This window comes from Carassius gibelio, chromosome B7 (assembly GCF_023724105.1).
Source record: "Carassius gibelio isolate Cgi1373 ecotype wild population from Czech Republic chromosome B7, carGib1.2-hapl.c, whole genome shotgun sequence".
In the NCBI taxonomy this organism is placed as follows: Eukaryota; Metazoa; Chordata; class Actinopteri; order Cypriniformes; family Cyprinidae; genus Carassius; species Carassius gibelio.
Window position 1 is genome coordinate 15,705,877 of NC_068402.1, and position 18,787 is coordinate 15,724,663.

General features: G+C 38.2%; 2 protein-coding genes across 5 annotated transcripts in view; one reads left to right on the top strand and one right to left on the bottom strand.

Annotated features, from left to right (window-relative positions):
- The window catches only part of LOC127961614 (coronin-2B), a 33,449-nt gene extending 21,699 nt beyond the window's left edge, over nucleotides 1-11,750 (top strand). For 2 of the 3 annotated variants that reach the window (XM_052560820.1, XM_052560822.1), the window contains exons 3-12: nucleotides 3,467-3,583; nucleotides 4,613-4,762; nucleotides 4,994-5,158; nucleotides 5,800-5,919; nucleotides 6,561-6,665; nucleotides 7,565-7,661; nucleotides 8,198-8,310; nucleotides 9,476-9,566; nucleotides 9,661-9,800; nucleotides 9,901-11,750. In XM_052560820.1, the coding sequence (XP_052416780.1) occupies nucleotides 3,467-3,583; nucleotides 4,613-4,762; nucleotides 4,994-5,158; nucleotides 5,800-5,919; nucleotides 6,561-6,665; nucleotides 7,565-7,661; nucleotides 8,198-8,310; nucleotides 9,476-9,566; nucleotides 9,661-9,800; nucleotides 9,901-10,080 (1,278 nt within the window). In that variant the 3' untranslated portion in view covers nucleotides 10,081-11,750. The remainder of the gene's footprint in view (nucleotides 1-3,466; nucleotides 3,584-4,612; nucleotides 4,763-4,993; nucleotides 5,159-5,799; nucleotides 5,920-6,560; nucleotides 6,666-7,564; nucleotides 7,662-8,197; nucleotides 8,311-9,475; nucleotides 9,567-9,660; nucleotides 9,801-9,900) is intronic. The other variant, XM_052560821.1, reaches the window with a different exon arrangement.
- Nucleotides 11,751-12,955: 1,205 nt separating this feature from the next.
- Nucleotides 12,956-18,559, bottom strand: LOC127961616 (acidic leucine-rich nuclear phosphoprotein 32 family member A). 2 transcript variants are annotated; one of them, XM_052560824.1, is made up of 8 exons: nucleotides 18,330-18,559; nucleotides 17,006-17,070; nucleotides 14,887-15,036; nucleotides 14,649-14,771; nucleotides 14,300-14,498; nucleotides 14,090-14,127; nucleotides 13,954-14,008; nucleotides 12,956-13,846 (listed from the first exon to the last, which is right to left on the bottom strand). In XM_052560824.1, exons 1-8 carry the CDS (start codon nucleotides 18,343-18,345, stop codon nucleotides 13,782-13,784), a joined length of 711 nt encoding a protein of 236 aa, XP_052416784.1. In that variant the 5' UTR covers nucleotides 18,346-18,559; the 3' UTR covers nucleotides 12,956-13,781. The 2 variants fall into 2 exon arrangements, with proteins under 2 accessions (XP_052416784.1, XP_052416783.1); XM_052560823.1 differs by having other exon boundaries at nucleotides 14,090-14,208.
- Between the last annotated feature and the right edge of the window lie 228 nt (nucleotides 18,560-18,787).

The following is an 18,787-nucleotide window of genomic DNA, read 5'->3' on the forward strand; positions in this document are numbered from 1 at the left end:
GCACATCCGGTCATGCTACACTGCCCATTGGGCCTGGAGACACTTGGTCATGGTCTCAGCCAACTTGGATAAACTATCAATAGCACTTTTGTGATGAACATTCAGAGTCACCCAGTTAATGTGTGATGTAGAAGGCCAGCTTTGTGCCCTTAATGTGCTCATTCCACAGTGTTCGTGACTCCAACTGGGCTCCCAGGCCTTGGAAAAGAGCTCAGTCCCTCTGACTTCCGCATATGTGTTTCTTTGGACACCACGTGGAGCTGTTTTTCCCAGCTTCTTCTCCCTTGTGTCTCTGTGTTGCATTGACAGCTCCCTGCAAAGTTTGCATACTTACTGTAATACTGAGAAATTCTCACTGAAATCTGCCATAGAGATAATAGAAATCACTGTGAATCTATTTAACACTGGCAATAGTTCAGCATTTGTTGCATTATATACTGTATGTAACCAATATTACAAAAAAATGTCGTTTAATATGTGAAGTTTGCCAGTTTAATGCAATATTGTCTTTGCTGTAATGTGTGTATAGCTTATTAAATCTCTCTAATGTGTTTATTCAATCCAAGACATTAGTCTATTTTACAGAGACAACTGTCCGATTAAGAATAAACAATTCTCATAGTAAAATCCAGACACATGGGAGCAATATAGTAGCAGAAGATTGGCTTTTCAAATGGAATTCCTCATATGACAAAGGAGCTTCAGTTGTGGAATGGAAACTGCATTCAGAAACCATGATGAGATGGCCCAGGGAAAGAGAGAGAGAGAGAAAAAAAAAGAGCATGAATAGAAGACTGTGGTATTCGCGATGATGTCATTATTAACTGTTTAACCATTTGGAAATGAAACCGTTCCTTTCCTTGACCTGCTAAGCGGCTGTTGACAGGAACGTCTGTGAATGATAATGTGTGACGTGGTGCTGTAATGGTTTGGGATGATATCAGAATTTTTAAAATAATGCAAGCTCAAGCAGTCAGGCATACAGTTACACACATACGCACACGTATATAAAAGGGAGTTGGGCCATCTGGCAACACTGATAGGAAACTGCCAACCAGTTCAGACTACTTTAACATGCCCAAAAGTGCTTTTACTAGACCCACACCCTTTTTATAATGCCCCAGTTAGCATACAGTAAGCTCAGAAAACTGAAATGCCCTTTGTTTAGAATGTTGTTCCAAAACCATGGAAAATGTTGAACTTAGAAGAATGCCGGATCATTTTGAAAAAGGCTTTAGAAGAGCCAGCCATTTTGTGATGAGTGTAAAACTCCATCATTTATTAAGAGGTGGTTGAAATGAAAATCCTGTTTTTGTTTTCTTTGTGTACACAGGGTATTCTCGTCCCTTAATTAAATTAGGTTTGAACCATGTCACATGGACTATTTTAATAATGTCCTTACTACCTTTCTTTTCCTTGAACGTTTCAATTGCGTTGCTGTCTATGCAGGGTCAGAAAGCTCTCAGATTTCACCAAAAATGTCTTAATTTGTGTTCTGGAGATGAACAAAGGTCTTACAGGTTTGGAATGACATGTGGGTGGGTAATTAATTAATAATAATTAAATGATTTCCATTTTGGGGTGAACTATCACTTTAGCAAAAAATTACCATTTTGTATGCAACCTGTATACAACAGACACTGATACAGCATACTCTATGGAGCATCCCATAATGATGCAATATTGACTTTTATATATATAGATGTAGATATTAATGTGACACTAATTGAAGTGTGGCTCAGCAGTGGCTAACGTCTCCACTAAGGAAAGTTAAATTTGTCCTTTAAGAAAACACTTTTTTTTTTTTTTACAAGAATGTGCTATCAGAGTTATGGCAGTCTAGACTGTAGGCACATCCACTGACATCATAATTAGTGTAATCACATGGCTGTTCCTCACGCATCATTGTGCTGCTCACAATAGAGGGTGTGGCTAAATATATTATCTGCTTTTGTCTCTGACTGTAAGATCTCAGACAGCGACTACTCAGCCTGATCTGCAGCCAACACATCTGTGTCAACAACCATCCGCTGCCAACACACTCCTACACACAAATCTGTAACTATTTTGCACAAAGAATAACAATAAACAAGAATACAAAATGAAGTGATTAGTGAGAGGCAGCCAAGAAACAAAGAGAAAGCTAGGCGTAAAAAGCAAACCTTTCAAATCCCTTCAACACTTTATCCTGTGAATATATGAAAATGTCCCTCAGAGAAAATCATTATCATGGTTTTACATTAATTGTCATGATGTTTTACCAAAATATTGGCAAATACAATTAAAAGATCATTAAAACTGTCATATTGTACCTTTAGTTTAGTTATTATTTAGCGACAAATAATTTGAATAGTTTTAGAAAATCATAATTTAAAGTCACTTAATTTTTTTATGATTTTTTGTATTTTATTTTTTATTTCATTATTCATTAATTTATTTAAAGTTATTATTGCTTCATTAAATTTTGTATTATTATTATTATTTCTTTAATTATTGCATTGCTTTTAACAATGCCCTGTTTGTACAAGCTGTTTTGGTTATAATAGATTATAATATTAAATGAGCATTTTGATTTGAATTGTTTATACCAAAAAGAGGAGGATCAGTCTAACAGTTATATAAAGTCTTGGAAAACACTTGGACAAACCCAGCAATCCTCACACATATGTCAATATTTGAACCAGTGTGAGTGCTATGGCCGACAAAGGTAAAAGCTTTGACATTTTACAATTGGTTGTATTTTCTATGTTCTTTTTTGAGTTCTGATCTCCTGTGGGAAATCAAGGACAAATTCTATTAAATGAACACCCCTCGAGCAATTGCATAGCTAATTTAATGCAATAATCTAACACAGAGCAGATCACAGACATGATTTCCATCATGCTAATCTAGGAGAATAGCACAGACATGGGATCAGAGAAAATGTGTGACAGCCAGGAGTTTATTGCTATTGCTTCATTGTTCATATGCCTCCAACAACTATCCATAATTTCTTCAACAATGACTTCTCTGATATTAGAGCGCCTGCAGTACTATCTCTCTGCATTGTGTTGAAGGCCTGACCTATAGATGAAGAGTCTTTCATAAGCAGCCCACTCAGGGTGCTCTCATGCATGACCTGAACTACAAATCCCACAGGACCTCAGAAGGAGGTCAATGGACTAAAGTGACATCAAACATTCATGACATCATGACTAATGATCGGTCTACTTCTCACTGTATGACTGTAGTTATGTAGCGCCACACAGTGGATGTTTGTGTGTATTACACTGAAGCTGCATTTGTCGGGTGTGATATTGGTAAACTGTATGAACCTATATAAAATAGCTCATAAAAATGTGAATTTTTTCAACTATCCGTATACATGTTAATCTTGTTATGTTTGTCCATACATTCTTTTGTTTGTATTCTTAGTTCCATTTGGGGGGAAAACATCAGTTCAGTAACCTGTACTTCCCTCCTGCAGTTTGGCCGTATTGACCCTCACTATCCAAAGGTCTGCGGTCACCAGGGCAATGTGCTGGACATCAAATGGAATCCTTTCCATGACAACATAATCGCTTCTTGTTCAGAGGACTCTTCTGTGAGTGAACTTCAAAAGCAGCAGAATATAGTCAAATTAGTCAGCCTCATTCAAATGAACTGTTGAATGCTTTCAGTGCAATGATAAACGGTTTCAATTGTTTTTGTTTTCTAAAATGGAAAACCAGCATTTACTTTTACATTTACAGCATTTACGACCTTATAAATTAAACCTCAACCTGTACACCTCAGGGATTTAAATGTATAAGAAATGGCAAAAACATTTAAATGTTAATTTTCATGTGTGTACTGTTGTTTTACATAAATCATATTAAATAACTCTGCAAATAAGAAAAAATGAAAAAAAGAAAGAAAAAAATTACATTAATTTAAACACACACAATCAGAATGATGCCCAACATATCTTGCTCAAAATCACAATAGGGATAGAGCAGATGAAAACATGATGATGATGATGATTAGATGGCTCTCAGGAATACTTGATCGATATAATGCTTCAGCATGTTATATGTGGCCACAAAACCAGTTATGGGGGGCAATTTTGCGAAACTGAGACATATACATCATCTGAAAATAAATAATCTATTAGGATAGGTTTATTAGGATAGGACAATATTTGGCTGAGATATAACTATTTGAAAATCTGGAATCTGAGGGTGCAAAACAAATCTAAATATTGAGAAAATCGTCTTTAAAGTTGTCCAAATGAAATTCTTAGCTATGCATATTACTAATCAAAAATTAGTTTTGATATATTTACAGTTGGAAATCAAATATATTCATGGAACAAGATCTTTACTTAATATCCTAATGATATTTTTGGCATAAAAGAAAAATACAATGTATTGTTGGCTATTGCTACAAATATACCCGGGCGACTTGAGACTGGTTTTGTGGTCCAGTGTCACATGTTGTATTTGTCATTTGAGATCATTTTAACCATTTATGAAGTTATAGAGTAATAACTAACCTGAACGTTAGAGTTTAAAACTGACTTCATATTTTAATGATGCTGTTGAATCAAAAGTGATATTTGTGTGTGTTCTGCATGTGTGTGTGAATGTATCAGGTGCGAATATGGGAGGTTCCTGATGGTGGACTGAGGAGGAATTTGACAGAGTCTGTATTAGAACTGTATGGCCACAGCAGGCGTGTGGGGCTCATAGAGTGGCACCCCACCACTAGTGGGATTCTCTTCAGTGCTGGATATGACTACAAGGTAATGACATCTTTTGAAACAGAATCTGGCGTGTTTAAGATTAGTTTTATGAGCTATAAAATGAAAACATCTTACCCATGTTTGATCATTTAAAATAATAGTGTGCACAGTCGGTACTAAAGATTGTATTCTGATTGTCCACAATATGATCATGAGCGTGCCACTCATAAAAGTACCACTGTCCAAAGACTGCACTCAAGGTTTGACAATTGTGTTTTTCTCTTTCTGTAGATCCTCATTTGGAATCTTGAGATCGGAGAGCCAGTGAAAATGATTGACTGTCACACAGATGTGATCCTCTGTATGTCATTTAACACAGAGGGAAGCCTGCTGGCCACCAGCTGCAAAGACAAGAAGCTCCGCGTCATCGAGCCCCGCTCGGGCAGAGTGCTGCAGGTGTGGATTGTGTGCATTTAGTCTTACAGTACATGAAACACTCACAACAGATTTCCGTCGTGCTCCTTCTTAAAACTTGAACTGATACTTAGTTTTAAAAAAAATAATTCTAAACTGTTCCAAAGTTTGGCGTCAGTCAGATTTTTTTGTATTAATCAGAACTTAATACTACACAGCAGGGATACAGATAATGGATCAAAAGTTACAAAAAATTCACTTTTACTTTTTATTCATCAATGAAACTTGAAAAAATATATAAAAATAATACAACATATAATAATATATAATAATTCGAAATAGTTCTTGAGAGCCAAATGAGCATATTAGAATGATTTCTGGAATAATGACTGCATTACCATCACCAGAATACATTACATTTTAAAATACGTTAAAGTAGAATACAGTTTTTTTTATATACTTTACAATAGTACAGTTTTACATTTAGTTTTATTTTGTATTTTTTAAGTAGATAAATGGAGCCTTAAAAATAGTTTACGGTATTGCTTTTTTAATTTATACAACCATACACAGAGAATTAAAACACTCTTCCATTGATTTAATAATCATAATTTTTCGTGCATGATTTTGTAAAAGCACTATTGAGTAAAATTTCACCTTTATTTTTGTTTTATATTGTCAAGCAGGAGGCGAACTTTAAAAACCACAGAGTGAACCGTGTTGTGTTCCTAGGCAACATGAAACGACTCCTAACGACAGGTGTGTCTCGCTGGAACACACGCCAGATTGCTCTCTGGGACCAGGTGAGAAGAACCTGTGCATGTGTGTGAGTCAGCTTTTGACCTGACCAGATATCCAGATATCCCCACAAGGGTAGTTAAACCTGGAATCACCTCCATCCTGCGACCACTCAGTGAACACAAAATATTGTCTTAATTCAAATGTAAATGCTAAAATGGGTCTGCGTGGGTCAGGGCTGTGGGTTTGTGTAGTTTTAGGGGTTGTCATAAATCATTAGTTCACTATAAAGACAAGTAGAGTCAATAAAAAAGACTTCACCATGACAGATAAACAAATGTATGTGTGTTTTTGTGTGATTAAATCCCAAAACTCATCCAGAAATACACATTGTCCCTGATGTCTGCATTACCCTAAAGATTACCGTGCTGAAAGTCATTATGTTTTCTTCTCAGCATCTTCCCTGTAATTATTGTGTGATAATCACATTCATTGTTCTTTATAAGTGTAGCTAAACAGCTACACTGAACTGCAGTAATGAGAGAATGTGGGTAAAGAAGCTGGTTGCGTTGCTCTTAGTACATTGCCAGGGTTCTGAGAAAGACATGTGTCGCAAAAAATATTTTGTAAAATGGAAAAATTGTTCTCTGCTAATCTATGTTCAAAGTTATTTGCTTTTATGAAACCACACTGTCTCTCTTGACAGGAGGATCTGTCAATGCCAATCATTGAGGAGGAGATTGATGGCCTATCAGGACTGCTTTTCCCTTTCTATGATGCAGACACACATATGCTCTACTTAGCAGGCAAGGTACATGTTCTCAGGATTGTTAAGGATTCGTACATGCTTGTAATGCTTGTACTGTAAATTTGCTAGACATTTAAAAGTTTAGGGTCAGTAAGGTTTTTTTTTTAACAACATAAGAAATGTTTCTTGAGCACCAGTTCAACATATGTGACCCTGGACCACAAACAAATCTTAAGTAGCAAGGGTATATTTGAAGTAATATATCCAAATATCACTTGTATGAGTCAAAATTATCTAATTTTTTTATTTTATGTCAAAAATCCTTAGGATATTAAGCAAATATCGTGTTTCATGAAGATATGTTGTACATTTCCTACCATAAATGTATCAGAACTTAATTTTTAATTAGTAATATGCATTGTTAAGGACTTAATTTGGACAGCTTTACAGGCGATTTTCTGAATATTTTGATATTTTGCACCCTCAGATTCCAGATTTTCAAATAGTTGTATCTTGGTGAAAAACCATTCTATCCTAACAAACCATACATCAATGGAAAGCTTATTTATTTATTTATTTATGACCCTTATGACTGGTTTTGTGGTCCAGGGTCACATATTAGAATGATGTCTGAAGCATGATGTGACACTGAAGACTGGAGTAATTGCTGCTGAAAATTGCAGGGAAAAAAATAAACTTTAGAAAATATATTCAAATAGAGTTTTATCATAATGGTTTAAATTGTAATAATATTTCACCGTATTACAGTTAAGCCTTGGTGAGCATAAGAGTCATGTTTCATAAGCATTAAAACATTTTTTTTTTAATCCCAATCCCAAACTGCTGAATGGTATATTTAGAAATATATTAGAAATATCAATATTTTGTTTCTGCCATCACAAATGATCCCCTTAGAAAAAACTGTAATTGTCTCTGTACTGACTAAGTGGGTGTAATTGCAGGGTGATGGGAACATCCGGTACTATGAGATCACCCTGGAGAAACCCTACCTGCAGTATCTCATGGAGTTCAGGTCCCCTGCACCACAGAAAGGGCTCGGTAAAGCTGAATCCACAGCCTCTGATGATCACACTACTCCAGCAATGTCTCTAAAATGGTGTAGGAAACTTTCCAAATTAACCCTAGAATGCAAAAAATTCAATAAAAAAAACACATCAGAAACCAAAACAATCACAAATTGATAAAGGGGATCAAAATGGGCCATATTGGATTCAGTGGTTGTCTTCATAGAAAGTATCCTTGTTTTCTTCATTTTCAGTGCGAGGAAATCAAGAAATACATTTTTTGATAATGTTCACTTTGAAAGCATTCAAAATGTTATTTCTGAGAATATGTAAATGATAATATTCTTTTGAGGAATATCACAGAATCCCATTTCTTTAATGCAGTCTAGGGTTAACCTGGAATTTTGTATGTATAACCTTATCCCTTTTATTAGTAGTTTCTCTCTCTTAATAAACCAACTATGTGTTGTGTTATGGTCTCTTCAATATCAAGATAAAACCAAGAATAAGCGTGTCAATTACCTGTGCCAACTTCTCATACATTCCTCTCTCTCGTGTGGATTCTGATAGGAGTGATGCCAAAGCATGGGCTGGATGTAGGAGCGTGTGAAGTCTTCAGGTTTTATAAATTGGTGACTCTGAAGGGCCTGATTGAGCCAATCTCTATGATTGTACCTAGAAGGGTGAGCATAAGCACCATGAAGCTATTAGTTCACAGTCCACGGTTCCCAGTTCAATGAATCATTGAGAGTTACACTGAAGGATGAGAGAAATTTGATCTATAGTTGAGTATCCTGCCAAAATGTCTCTTTTTAAGCAAGCAGCCTGACAGGATGGAGGAATCCATCACCTCTCTGTTGCTGGTGTAACCGCCGCCTCAGTGAGATGAGAGTAGTGAGCCATGTAATAACCTCCATGTGAGACCCAGCATGTCCGTTTTGTGCTCTGGACAGAATTGGCTGGCCCATTATCGGAGGGATTTAAAAACAGTGGGAGGGACACCCCAATAAATCCAGTGGCAGTTCTGTTTCAGTGCAAACGGTCCTGATACCCATCAATCCATATCCATCATTCATGATAGAGGGCAAATCAGCCGACTAAAACAGGGGTATTAAAATCAAGATGCAACAAGAGGGTGTTTTGGGATTTGGGAAGAAAAAAAGACATTTACGGATTTGTTTATCAGTATTAATACACAGTAATTTATATTTATATATATTTAAATAAAAATGTTTATAGTATTTGGTGGGGGGGGGATACACAGTGAAGGTTTTATGTTTAATATTATAATATATAAATTTGAATTAAATATATATATTTTTAATTTCAGTAAAATGACAAAGCAAACATATAATTAATATTACTGTAATTTAATTCGGGAAACAACACCTACTACTTGATTTCATTTATTTATCACATAATACATATTCTTTGTACTTTTAACTGCATTTATAATTTAGGAAGGAGATTGTCATCGTTGGAGGTTGCAGGCATTAAATATTTTGAAAACCACTAGTAGTAATTTTGCTTTATTTGTAGCAGAGGCATTGGAATTCATCAAACCCCCATGAACCTGTAAGAATAAGTGCCTTAATACCTGGGATTATTTTCACTCAGATACTGAGTTACCTTCTCATCCAAAGTTTCTCACAGTACACTAATTACACATCCTGAAGCATCCCTAAGAAAACAGTGATAATAGTGCTCTTTCTGCGAGCCTCTGGATTCCACGTGTTAGTTTAGACTGAACATTTACCTGCCCAGAGCTTAACACTTCAACTAAATCTAATGAAAACTTTGAGTCTAACTGTACAAATAACAGTAAATGAAACCCCTCTTTCTTTGCAGTCAGAGACATATCAGGAGGACATTTATCCCATGACTCCTGGGACAGAACCTGCTCTGTCTGTCGATGAGTGGCTCAGTGGAATCAACCGAGGTAAAGACTTGCATTTATTTTCAGAATAAAAATATTTGAAAAGAAAGACGGAGGCTCACATGAATCGAATTCATGTCTGTATATACACATCTAGGTCCGGTGCTCATCTCCTTAAAAGAGGGCTACAACAGACCAAACAAGCTGGTGTTCAAGGCTCCTGTGAAGGAGAAGAAGGGTGGAGTGGTCAATGGGATTGACCTGCTAGAAAACGTGCCTCCCCGTACCGAGAATGAGGTGTTACAGTAATTCTGTTTAGATTTATTATGACTGTTGATAGGACAATTTATTAGGTGTTTGTATATGTGTGTGTAACTCTGTGCGTTTGGCTACGCAGCTCTTGCAGATGTTCTTCAGGCAGCAGGAAGAGCTGCGGCGACTGAAGGACGAACTTACACAGAAGGACATTAAGATTCGACAGCTCGAGCTGGAGCTCAATAACACAAGGAACAGCCCAAATATCAACAACAACAATAATAACAACAGCAGCAGCAGCAGCAATGGTAGCAGCATTTGACACTGGATCTGTGCTGTGTCTATTGATTTCCTAAAGTGACACACTATAAGCCCTGAGCGCTGCAGAAACACACAGGCTTCCTTTTGCCTAAAACTCCTATATCCCTCCTCTAAGACCACAGAAGAGCAAGCGATTGTCTTTATAAAGCAGTGTTTTGCTCTGACCCCAGTGTTGACCCCACAGCTGCTGTGTGCTACATCAACTTTATTGGAGTGATGATTCACTAACCCTGTGAAAACTGTCCCATCACGTGACCTTCAGTCACACTGTCGGTTTACCTACAGTGGATTGATTCTCTCTGTGGATCGGTTTTGGTACAAGATATTCATTGCATTATCATCTCATAATTGTAGACTAAATTGAATTCATAGGATTATTAATTTCTTTTTTTCTTTTGCTACTCTGCCTCGTTCTACACAGCTTAATAAACTCCATATAGAGAAGAAACGTGTTTTAATAAGGTCAAACAGACGTGCTTCGCCCATCATGCTGTTATCTCCTGTAAACACTAGGTCTGTTGCATCATTTTGATATGACCCACAGTGCCGTTTTAATGTAGAAACTCAAAACACCAGAGTGCAGTAATCTTACACAACAGATGATATTTATCCAGCTGACATGCTCCTCAATCTAGAAGTGCTGGAATAGAAGTTGGGGAATTTGTAGCTTCACAATTTAGATCCTTTTCACACTGTGCAATGTGAAATACATTCAAATCGGTTTATAGAGGCAATTCAAATGGGTTTTTAGGTTAAACTTAAGTGTACATTTAGAAAAATTACACTTTGCACTAGATGAAAACATTCAAGAAGGCCAAAAATTGTCAAATCCAATTATGAAATGAATTAGTAATACATGTAGTTCCATAGAAAAAAGTCACGTTTAAAGAGGACGTGAGAAAACATAAGTTCTACAAATAAAATAATGAAGGACAGAAATAGTTGCATTGTTGATTAAGTTGAATGAATGGTGTAGCTACTTCATTTTAAACATCGACTGTGATTTATAAAGCATAATGAAGCATTTTTACTTTTTTAAAACTTAACATTTAAATCAAACATTCTATTTCTGTTTCAAGTGAAATGTCTCATGTTTTCAGGTTTGTAGCTTGTAACCATGGATTTACTGTGTAGCCTACCCTTTCCGTCCTGTAACATTGAAAATAGTGGCCCTTTTAAACAAATTGCTTCTTAGGTAGGATGTAAGCTCTTATAAATTGCATTGTATTTAACGTTGAACTTTCAATGTAAAACCTTTCAAATGTTTTATTGCAATGTGGACAAATTCCTTGTGGGCAAACATCTAATACGCCACATCCATGAACCACTGTAGTCACGCTCTTCAGTGCCCGCTGCTCACTAAAGGTTACCCTATTAATTATGATTTAAAACATTTATTTTGGAGGGACAAACTGTACCAGCTCGTTTTCAAAGTTGAATGGCACATTTACTCGACCACCTATGAGCTGATGTGTTCAAATGTTATCCGTTTTCAAGTATATATTCAGGTCCTTAAATGAACTAGTGGTTATAAATAACCTCGCTCGACCAGCAAAGGAAAGTGTGAATTGCGCAAGTGAGTGTTTGACATTTTCCTGCTGTCGCTATTTAATGAAAACAATATAAGCCCCAAGCTTTGTAATATTTTGCTTCATAAAACAATAACACAAACTCCAGCAGCTCTTGCTTCGTTATTGCATAGTAATAGCGCATTTTGAGGAGAAAGTGCATTTGAGGTATTTTGACATTAGGTGGCGGTAAAGCCCCAGTCTTGCTCATCTCAGCACATAAGCCTTCACTTCTCATGAAACTGACTACACGGCATTCTCTTAACATGTAACAACGGGTAATAATAACACTGGGCCTAGCTAAAAGAGACAACAAAACAAGTGAGGAACAGGTTATAAGTAGCCAGTAGCTACATTCCAGTTGGCGTGCCTTATAACTGCATAATTTTAGACGTTGAGGTGAAGGGGTTATTCATTTGTTCACAGCATGAGGTACCAAAACATGTATGTTGCACTCAGGCCGCTTTCATTTGGTGTCGGACAAAACGCTCACTGCCTACACAAGCACAATTAATGTAGAAATATTTCGTGCTGACAATGCCTGAAGAATTACGAGGCAAGACATTAGGCTAACCTTTGTCTTTGATTAAAATGAAGAACATTAATTGGTAATCAGTGCTCTGTATTTCACGATTCATTATGATTAACTGACTTACTAAAGCATGTTGCACAAAGGTATTCGCATGCAAGGTAAAAACCTCTTCCTGAGGAAGAGCAGTGTAATGTGCTGAGCTGAATTTGCTTGAATGGTACATTTAATCTAACTGTCTAGACTAGCTTAATATATCTTCGATCTCAGATACACATGAAAAATAAAGAGTGAATCTGTTCCCACAGATCATAAGAGACACCTCAGTTACTCTGTATGCGATGCTTCCATGCTCATGTTAACAAAGCACATGCTTATAACAGTAAATATTCATTTGAACAAAAATGCTGACTTCTATTCAATGTGAAATCGTAAGTCTTCTTTTAATAAAAAGTTCAATCAGTATGATCTGACAACTGGATACAGCTCAGTTAAAATTGCGTATGCTTTCTATTTAAATTGGTATGATACTTCTGAATATTTACACAATATTCGGTCACGTATCATCAAAAATAGACAAGCTATTTTCCCTGAGCTTCACAATGCAATTTCACGTCATATATTCAGTTAACCCACAATATCAGTGGTGAGATGATATACACATCTCTGCACAAGATTTCAAATACATAATCTATTGATCAGGTATGTAATCACATCTAATTACAATACGTGGATTTTCTGTGGCTGTCAGAACAGAGAACTTCAAATTATAGAGCCTCTTGCGTTTTTATTCATTTTATTACAGTTAATGGTTACAACTGAGATTATTTGTGAAAATGTCTGCCGTTATCAAAGGGAATCAGAAAAAAATATATTTGGTCATTATTTACAAAGAACACGAAACCTCTGAACTATCCACACAAAAGGGAGAAGGGGTTTAGGGCTCATCTGACAAGGGCAGACATTCGGCTCTGAACATTAAAAAATAAAATAAAATAAAAATCACATTGAGAGGTTGAGCTGTGCATGTCCAAGCAGACACCATGATGTATTCTTCAAGCCTAAACAGCACAGTGGTGATGATGATGATGATGATGAAAACACCAAAGAAACAAAATACACAAATAAAAGATGCAATAAAAAAGTGGGTTAGAAAATGTTCTTCCTTGAAATCCAGTAGTCAACTTTAAAATAGATTCAGCCATGCACTTCTAAAAGGTTTTTGGTTGTTTTTTTTTTGTTTGTTGTTTTTTAATACATAAGTCATCACCAGCATTTAGGCATCAACAGTAAAGACAGGGAAAAATTACAAGAGCATACTGGTCTTTTTTTTCCAACAATAATAAATTTCCACACCGTGTCGTCAGCCATCTGAAGAGCTTTTGGAGAAAATGAAGGGAATCAAACTGAAAGTACAAACCAAACCAAAAGAAAACAACAACAACATCAACAACAAAAAAGCTAAAAACAAATATTTCAACTGTGTCCTCGTTTATACTAACCCACCCCCTACCATTTGAAAACCTCCCCAAACCATGGCAGAGTGACAATAGGACAGATATACAGGGGTTAAACGCTCCGATAACAATGGGGTGGGGTACGTGTTCAGTCATCATCTTCCTCCCCTTCCTCATCCAGCTCTCTTTTCCTCTTCTGACCCCGCTCTTCCTCTGGAAACACAGCACAGGAGGACCAGAAGTTTAGTTTACTCTTACTCTCACGCTGCTTACCAGAATTCAATTCACGGGTGGGACAAACGCTTCATGTATTCACTTACCTAAGTCTTCCTCATCATCTACCTCGCCATCATTTAACTCTTCCTCCTCCTCTTCCTAAAAGTGTACGAAAAAGGCACAAATTGACACCATGTATGTGAAATTGTAAAGGAACCATCATTATTTTCCGGCATTAACCTCTCCGCTGATGTCCTCTTCTTCCTCCTCTTCTCCCTCTTCCTCATCATCCTCCTCTCCCTCTTCTTCATCTTCATCTCCTGGAGCTGCATCTTCGTCATACTCCTCCTCTTCTCCCTCTGCAAACAAAATTAAGTCAATGACAAACAAATTCCTTAAAAACTGATTCATGTTGAAGCGCGGTGTCACTCGGACTCTTCAGAAACGTACCATCTTCATCATCCTCGTCGTCGTCTAGGCCTTCGACGTAAGCTTCGGCGTCAGAGTCGGGCGCTTCTTTATCCTCTTTGTCATAGCCGTCGAGATACGTCAACTGAGGGAGCAGCTTGAAAACATTTTCTCTGTAGTCGTTCAGGTTTGTCACCTCACAGTTGAACAAGTCTAAACTTTTGAGGCTTTCCAATTTTTTCTGTTGGGAAAAAGACAGGAGGACAAATTAATAATAATAACAATAATATATTGCTGCTGCTTTCGTCATTGATTAATTACAAATATTTCATCAGAAAGTTGAAAAACTCCACTTATTTACAACTCCTATGTAGCTATAAAGGCATCTTACCAGGGGTTCGATGGTGCTGAGGTCTTTAATTTTGTTGCCGCTGAGGTTGAGATGAGTGAGGTTGGGACACTTCTCTGCCAGGACCTCCAGACCCCCTGAGATTCTGTTATCGCTAAGCTCAAGCTGAGGAAAACAGGATCCAGTGCCATATTAACAAGACTGGCAAAGACTTCACACACTCCAAATAAACAACCATTTTTGATACTTCTGAAGTAGTGTTCAAGAAAGCACTCATTACCTTTTTGAGTTTGTTTAGCTTCGGCAAATTGGCGACTGATGTTAAGCCTACATTGATTGTGCTTAAAAATTCCAGTTCCTCAAACTCATCAGTAAGGCCCTCAATTTTGCCCTCATTTGACCGACAGTTGTCCAGCACAAGCTCTTTCACCTGTTAGAAGGCACATGAGATGAAATGTTATGATTAATGAATACAGCATTTGTTAGTCTCCATCTGAGAGGCTTAAATTCAGTCACAGCAGAGCAGTTTCTAACTTTTGCACAACGCCAAGAGCACCGTGTGTTTACTTGTATCATGTCGACCCACCAAAAAAAATAAAAAATAAATGAATAAAATCGTCATCTCTATAGATCACACCGTTATCAGTAAATATTTTGAAAGAATAATAACAATAAAGACAGCTTTTATTATTAACAAAATATTAATATTAATCAGGTTAGAATGGGGTGGGGGATACCGCCAAGACCGAATATGGGCGCCATTCGGTTGTAAAGTTTACTTCAGCATGCGGTCTACAGTAGCAGGGGGTGCATGTTTCAGTGTTTTGACAAAATCTCACATTTGACTCCCTATCCAACAAAATGGCTGACTCCGCAACAAGCGGCGTACATTGTTTTCCCGTGGGTAGATCATTTTTACTATAGTGCGTGCTCGAACAGCAGAGTAAAGACGCGTAAACGATAGCCTGGGTGTAAGACAAATGCATTACATTGTCTTGGAAGAGCAAAGACACGAGGACGTACCCAAGAATGCACGAGTAGGAGGGGCAGAGAGGCGCATGATAATGCAACGGAGTCGCTCGTTAAGCGAAAGGTATCGACTTTGACGGAAGAAAAAATGAAATTTCCGGCTCCGCACACGCTCGGCTCTCTATGTTCAACGGTTCTGGTCGGTTCAAAGCATAGAGACGGCGGCACCGATTCTCTCCTCGATTAAATGCCGTGCGTCTTTGTTGCTGGATAAAATGGCGGCTTGTCCTAGATCTTGCAACTAGAGCAGCACAGCTTCAAGTTGCGTAGCGCTCACATAAGCGCCCAGTCTGAGTCAATAACAAGAGCTACACGGCTGAGATCTTTCCCCTGCCAGTGGAGACGCACAGAAGTGCTCACAACACGGTTATGACATTTTAATTACGAGATCTATTACAGCGCGTTTAGGTTTGCGTACAGGGGCAATAACAGGGACCTCGATAACGTTGCACTGAATTGATCTGAGACGGTAGTTACACTTGTGGGAATTGATATCTAGTAGGAAACATTTAAGGACATTTAAGAAAGAGATTCGGGCTTTGCGTTTTGGCAACGTCGTCGACATATAATGCCGATTTAAATAGGTTTGGGCACCTTTACGCAACTAGATATGCTGTGACACGATTCCTTTCTATACCGCGATTGAACAACAAATGCGCTTATTTTCTCATCCAGATCAAATAGGCGACTGTTGGTAACGTGCTAGAAGCCCTCGAATAGATCCCGCCTAAGTATTTACACAACTTTTATTTGATTGAGAAACGTAAATGCTTTCGATCTAGACTCAAATCCCTCAATAAAAGTAGAGATGCCCCGAAATTATCCCAAATAACGCAAGCTATCTGTCAAATCGCCCGCACAGCAATTCACAAAAATGCGTCCCACTACAAGTTCGCGTACTGGCCGAGGACCACTGTGACTGGCGAGTGTGGATGTTGAATTGAAAATGGATGGGCGAAAGTGTGTGAGAGGCATGAACTGACGGCTGGCGAGTTTTGCAGCACTGAGGATGCAAAGGAAAAGGGCGCGTTCAGGGGCTACAAAGTTACAAATATGGCTCCTCGCGCCGCTTCCCTTGTTTATACACTGAATGCATGGAGCTCTTGCAGTTTCCGATCACAGCATCATCAAAAGCTCTCGCGAAAGTTAGGAGGAAATAATCAGTAAAACTGTTGAACTTGTGGGCTGTGTATAGGTACACTGCGATAACGATATCCAAGGCTCTAGGCTTGTAACGAAGTCGCCGCAAACTTTTCATTCAAGACATCAACTTGACGCGTGCACATCTAGCGTTGTCCATCCACGCAGAACTACACTAACCAACAGTTTTATTAAAATCATATCACTCAGCAATTAATAAAGATGCTTACGTCTGACGGCGTCCGGTTCCGCAACTCCAGGTGAATTCTCTTTTTCATGTCCATCTTGCTGAACTCTAAATGAGTGATTTAAACCAAAGAGCGCAGTTAGACTTGAGAGTCTTTGCTGCACATTCAGCTATAGCCTCTTAACAAACTAGCAAGTCTCACAAACATGATGCCCCAGTGGGTGGGAGTTGGGTGTGGGATTGTCGTCACCGGCAACCAATTAGAAGCGCGGAATGGAATGTGAAAACACTCACAACTATACTGACGGCCAATCAGCGGTCGATCACAGACTGGGTGGGGTTACAGGAACTGTTAGGTTGATCCAGCGAATCTGTTTTAGGGTGACATCTATGCGATAAAATCAACCGAACTGTCGAAGGCGCAGAGACTCAACAGGGGTATGGTAGTTGTCTTAGTTTAGAGTGGGTTTATCCACACTTAGACTAAGATATAGGAGTTATACAGGAATACAAAGACGTTTTGAAATAAACTGACGCGTGTTGGTTAGAATTCAATGCAACGCTCGTGAAAGTGAGGGCTGTGCACGTATTACATATTTAATCAAACTACTGCTTTTTGCCTCGAAGCACATAGTTTCCTGAGAGGTAAGTACAGTCACTTTGGGCTGATGGAGGGTAACATTAGACCGTCAGGAAAACACGACCCCTCCCCCTTTTGGAGGGAACGCACACTATCTGCGCTAAAATCTTTATTACTTTTATAGTTTACGCAGTGAACGCTGGTGGTTTTTTTACACTGCTTGTTACGTTAAAGCGGGATTTCACGCAGTGTGGGTTTTAAACGAGTTATCCATGTTTATATAAAAGCTGATATGTAAATAGTAGCCTATAATGGTTTTCTTGGACAGATGAAGCATAATAATATTTCAACGCGAACCAGGGAATGGTTGCATAACAACACGCACTAGACAAAACATACGAAAGCAGAAGCCGAGAAGTGGTCTCGACGTAGATACATACATCGACGTAGTTTAATTATTACAAACGAGCCCCGATATGACAGAGCCCATGATTTACCAGTAGTCACTGGTCTTATTAAAAACAAGTTTGTCACATGCACTTGACTGCCACATCGCACACTCCAACCACGGGCCCACGCTTTTTCCTAAAGTTCAAACCAACCAATCGTATTTCAGGGGGAGCATTCACTTCCGCTTCTCGCTTTGACTATTGTTGGTATTGAGGGGAAAATAACAAGGTCACCTGACTGTGCCCGGCGCCATCTTGACTCGCAAAGTACAACACATTCAAATAATTATAATACCATTTATTGACTCTTAAAACGAACAAAAAGCAGTAGACTTTACCTATATTTGATGTCATGTCTGTGTGTCGCTCCGCTACCCCTTAGACAAAACTGTAGAGCAACTGCTTGGCGCATGATTGTTTTCACAAGTGCAGCGGCTGGGTTGTTTGTTGAGAGAGCGCATTTCACTGGCGACTCTGTCGTTTTACAACGTTATTTCGAAATCACTTCATACCAGGACATTTTGCCCTTGAAGAAAACAGGAAAAAAATCTTCTTCTCTCGATCTGGCCACTGACTCCAACCCGCGCAAGCAGGCTGTTCTCAAGCCCTTTTGATTGTACTTGCGCATTAGTTGAGACCATTTTTCCTCTGGGTGTGTCTCACTCGTTGTCTGAACGCCCTTGCTAGCAGTACTGCATCAAATGTGTGTGTGTGTGTGTGGATTGCATTGCAGAGTGCGTGTACGATGTGCGCAGAGCCAAATCTTATTCGTACGCTTTGTGGCACACAGTCGCTC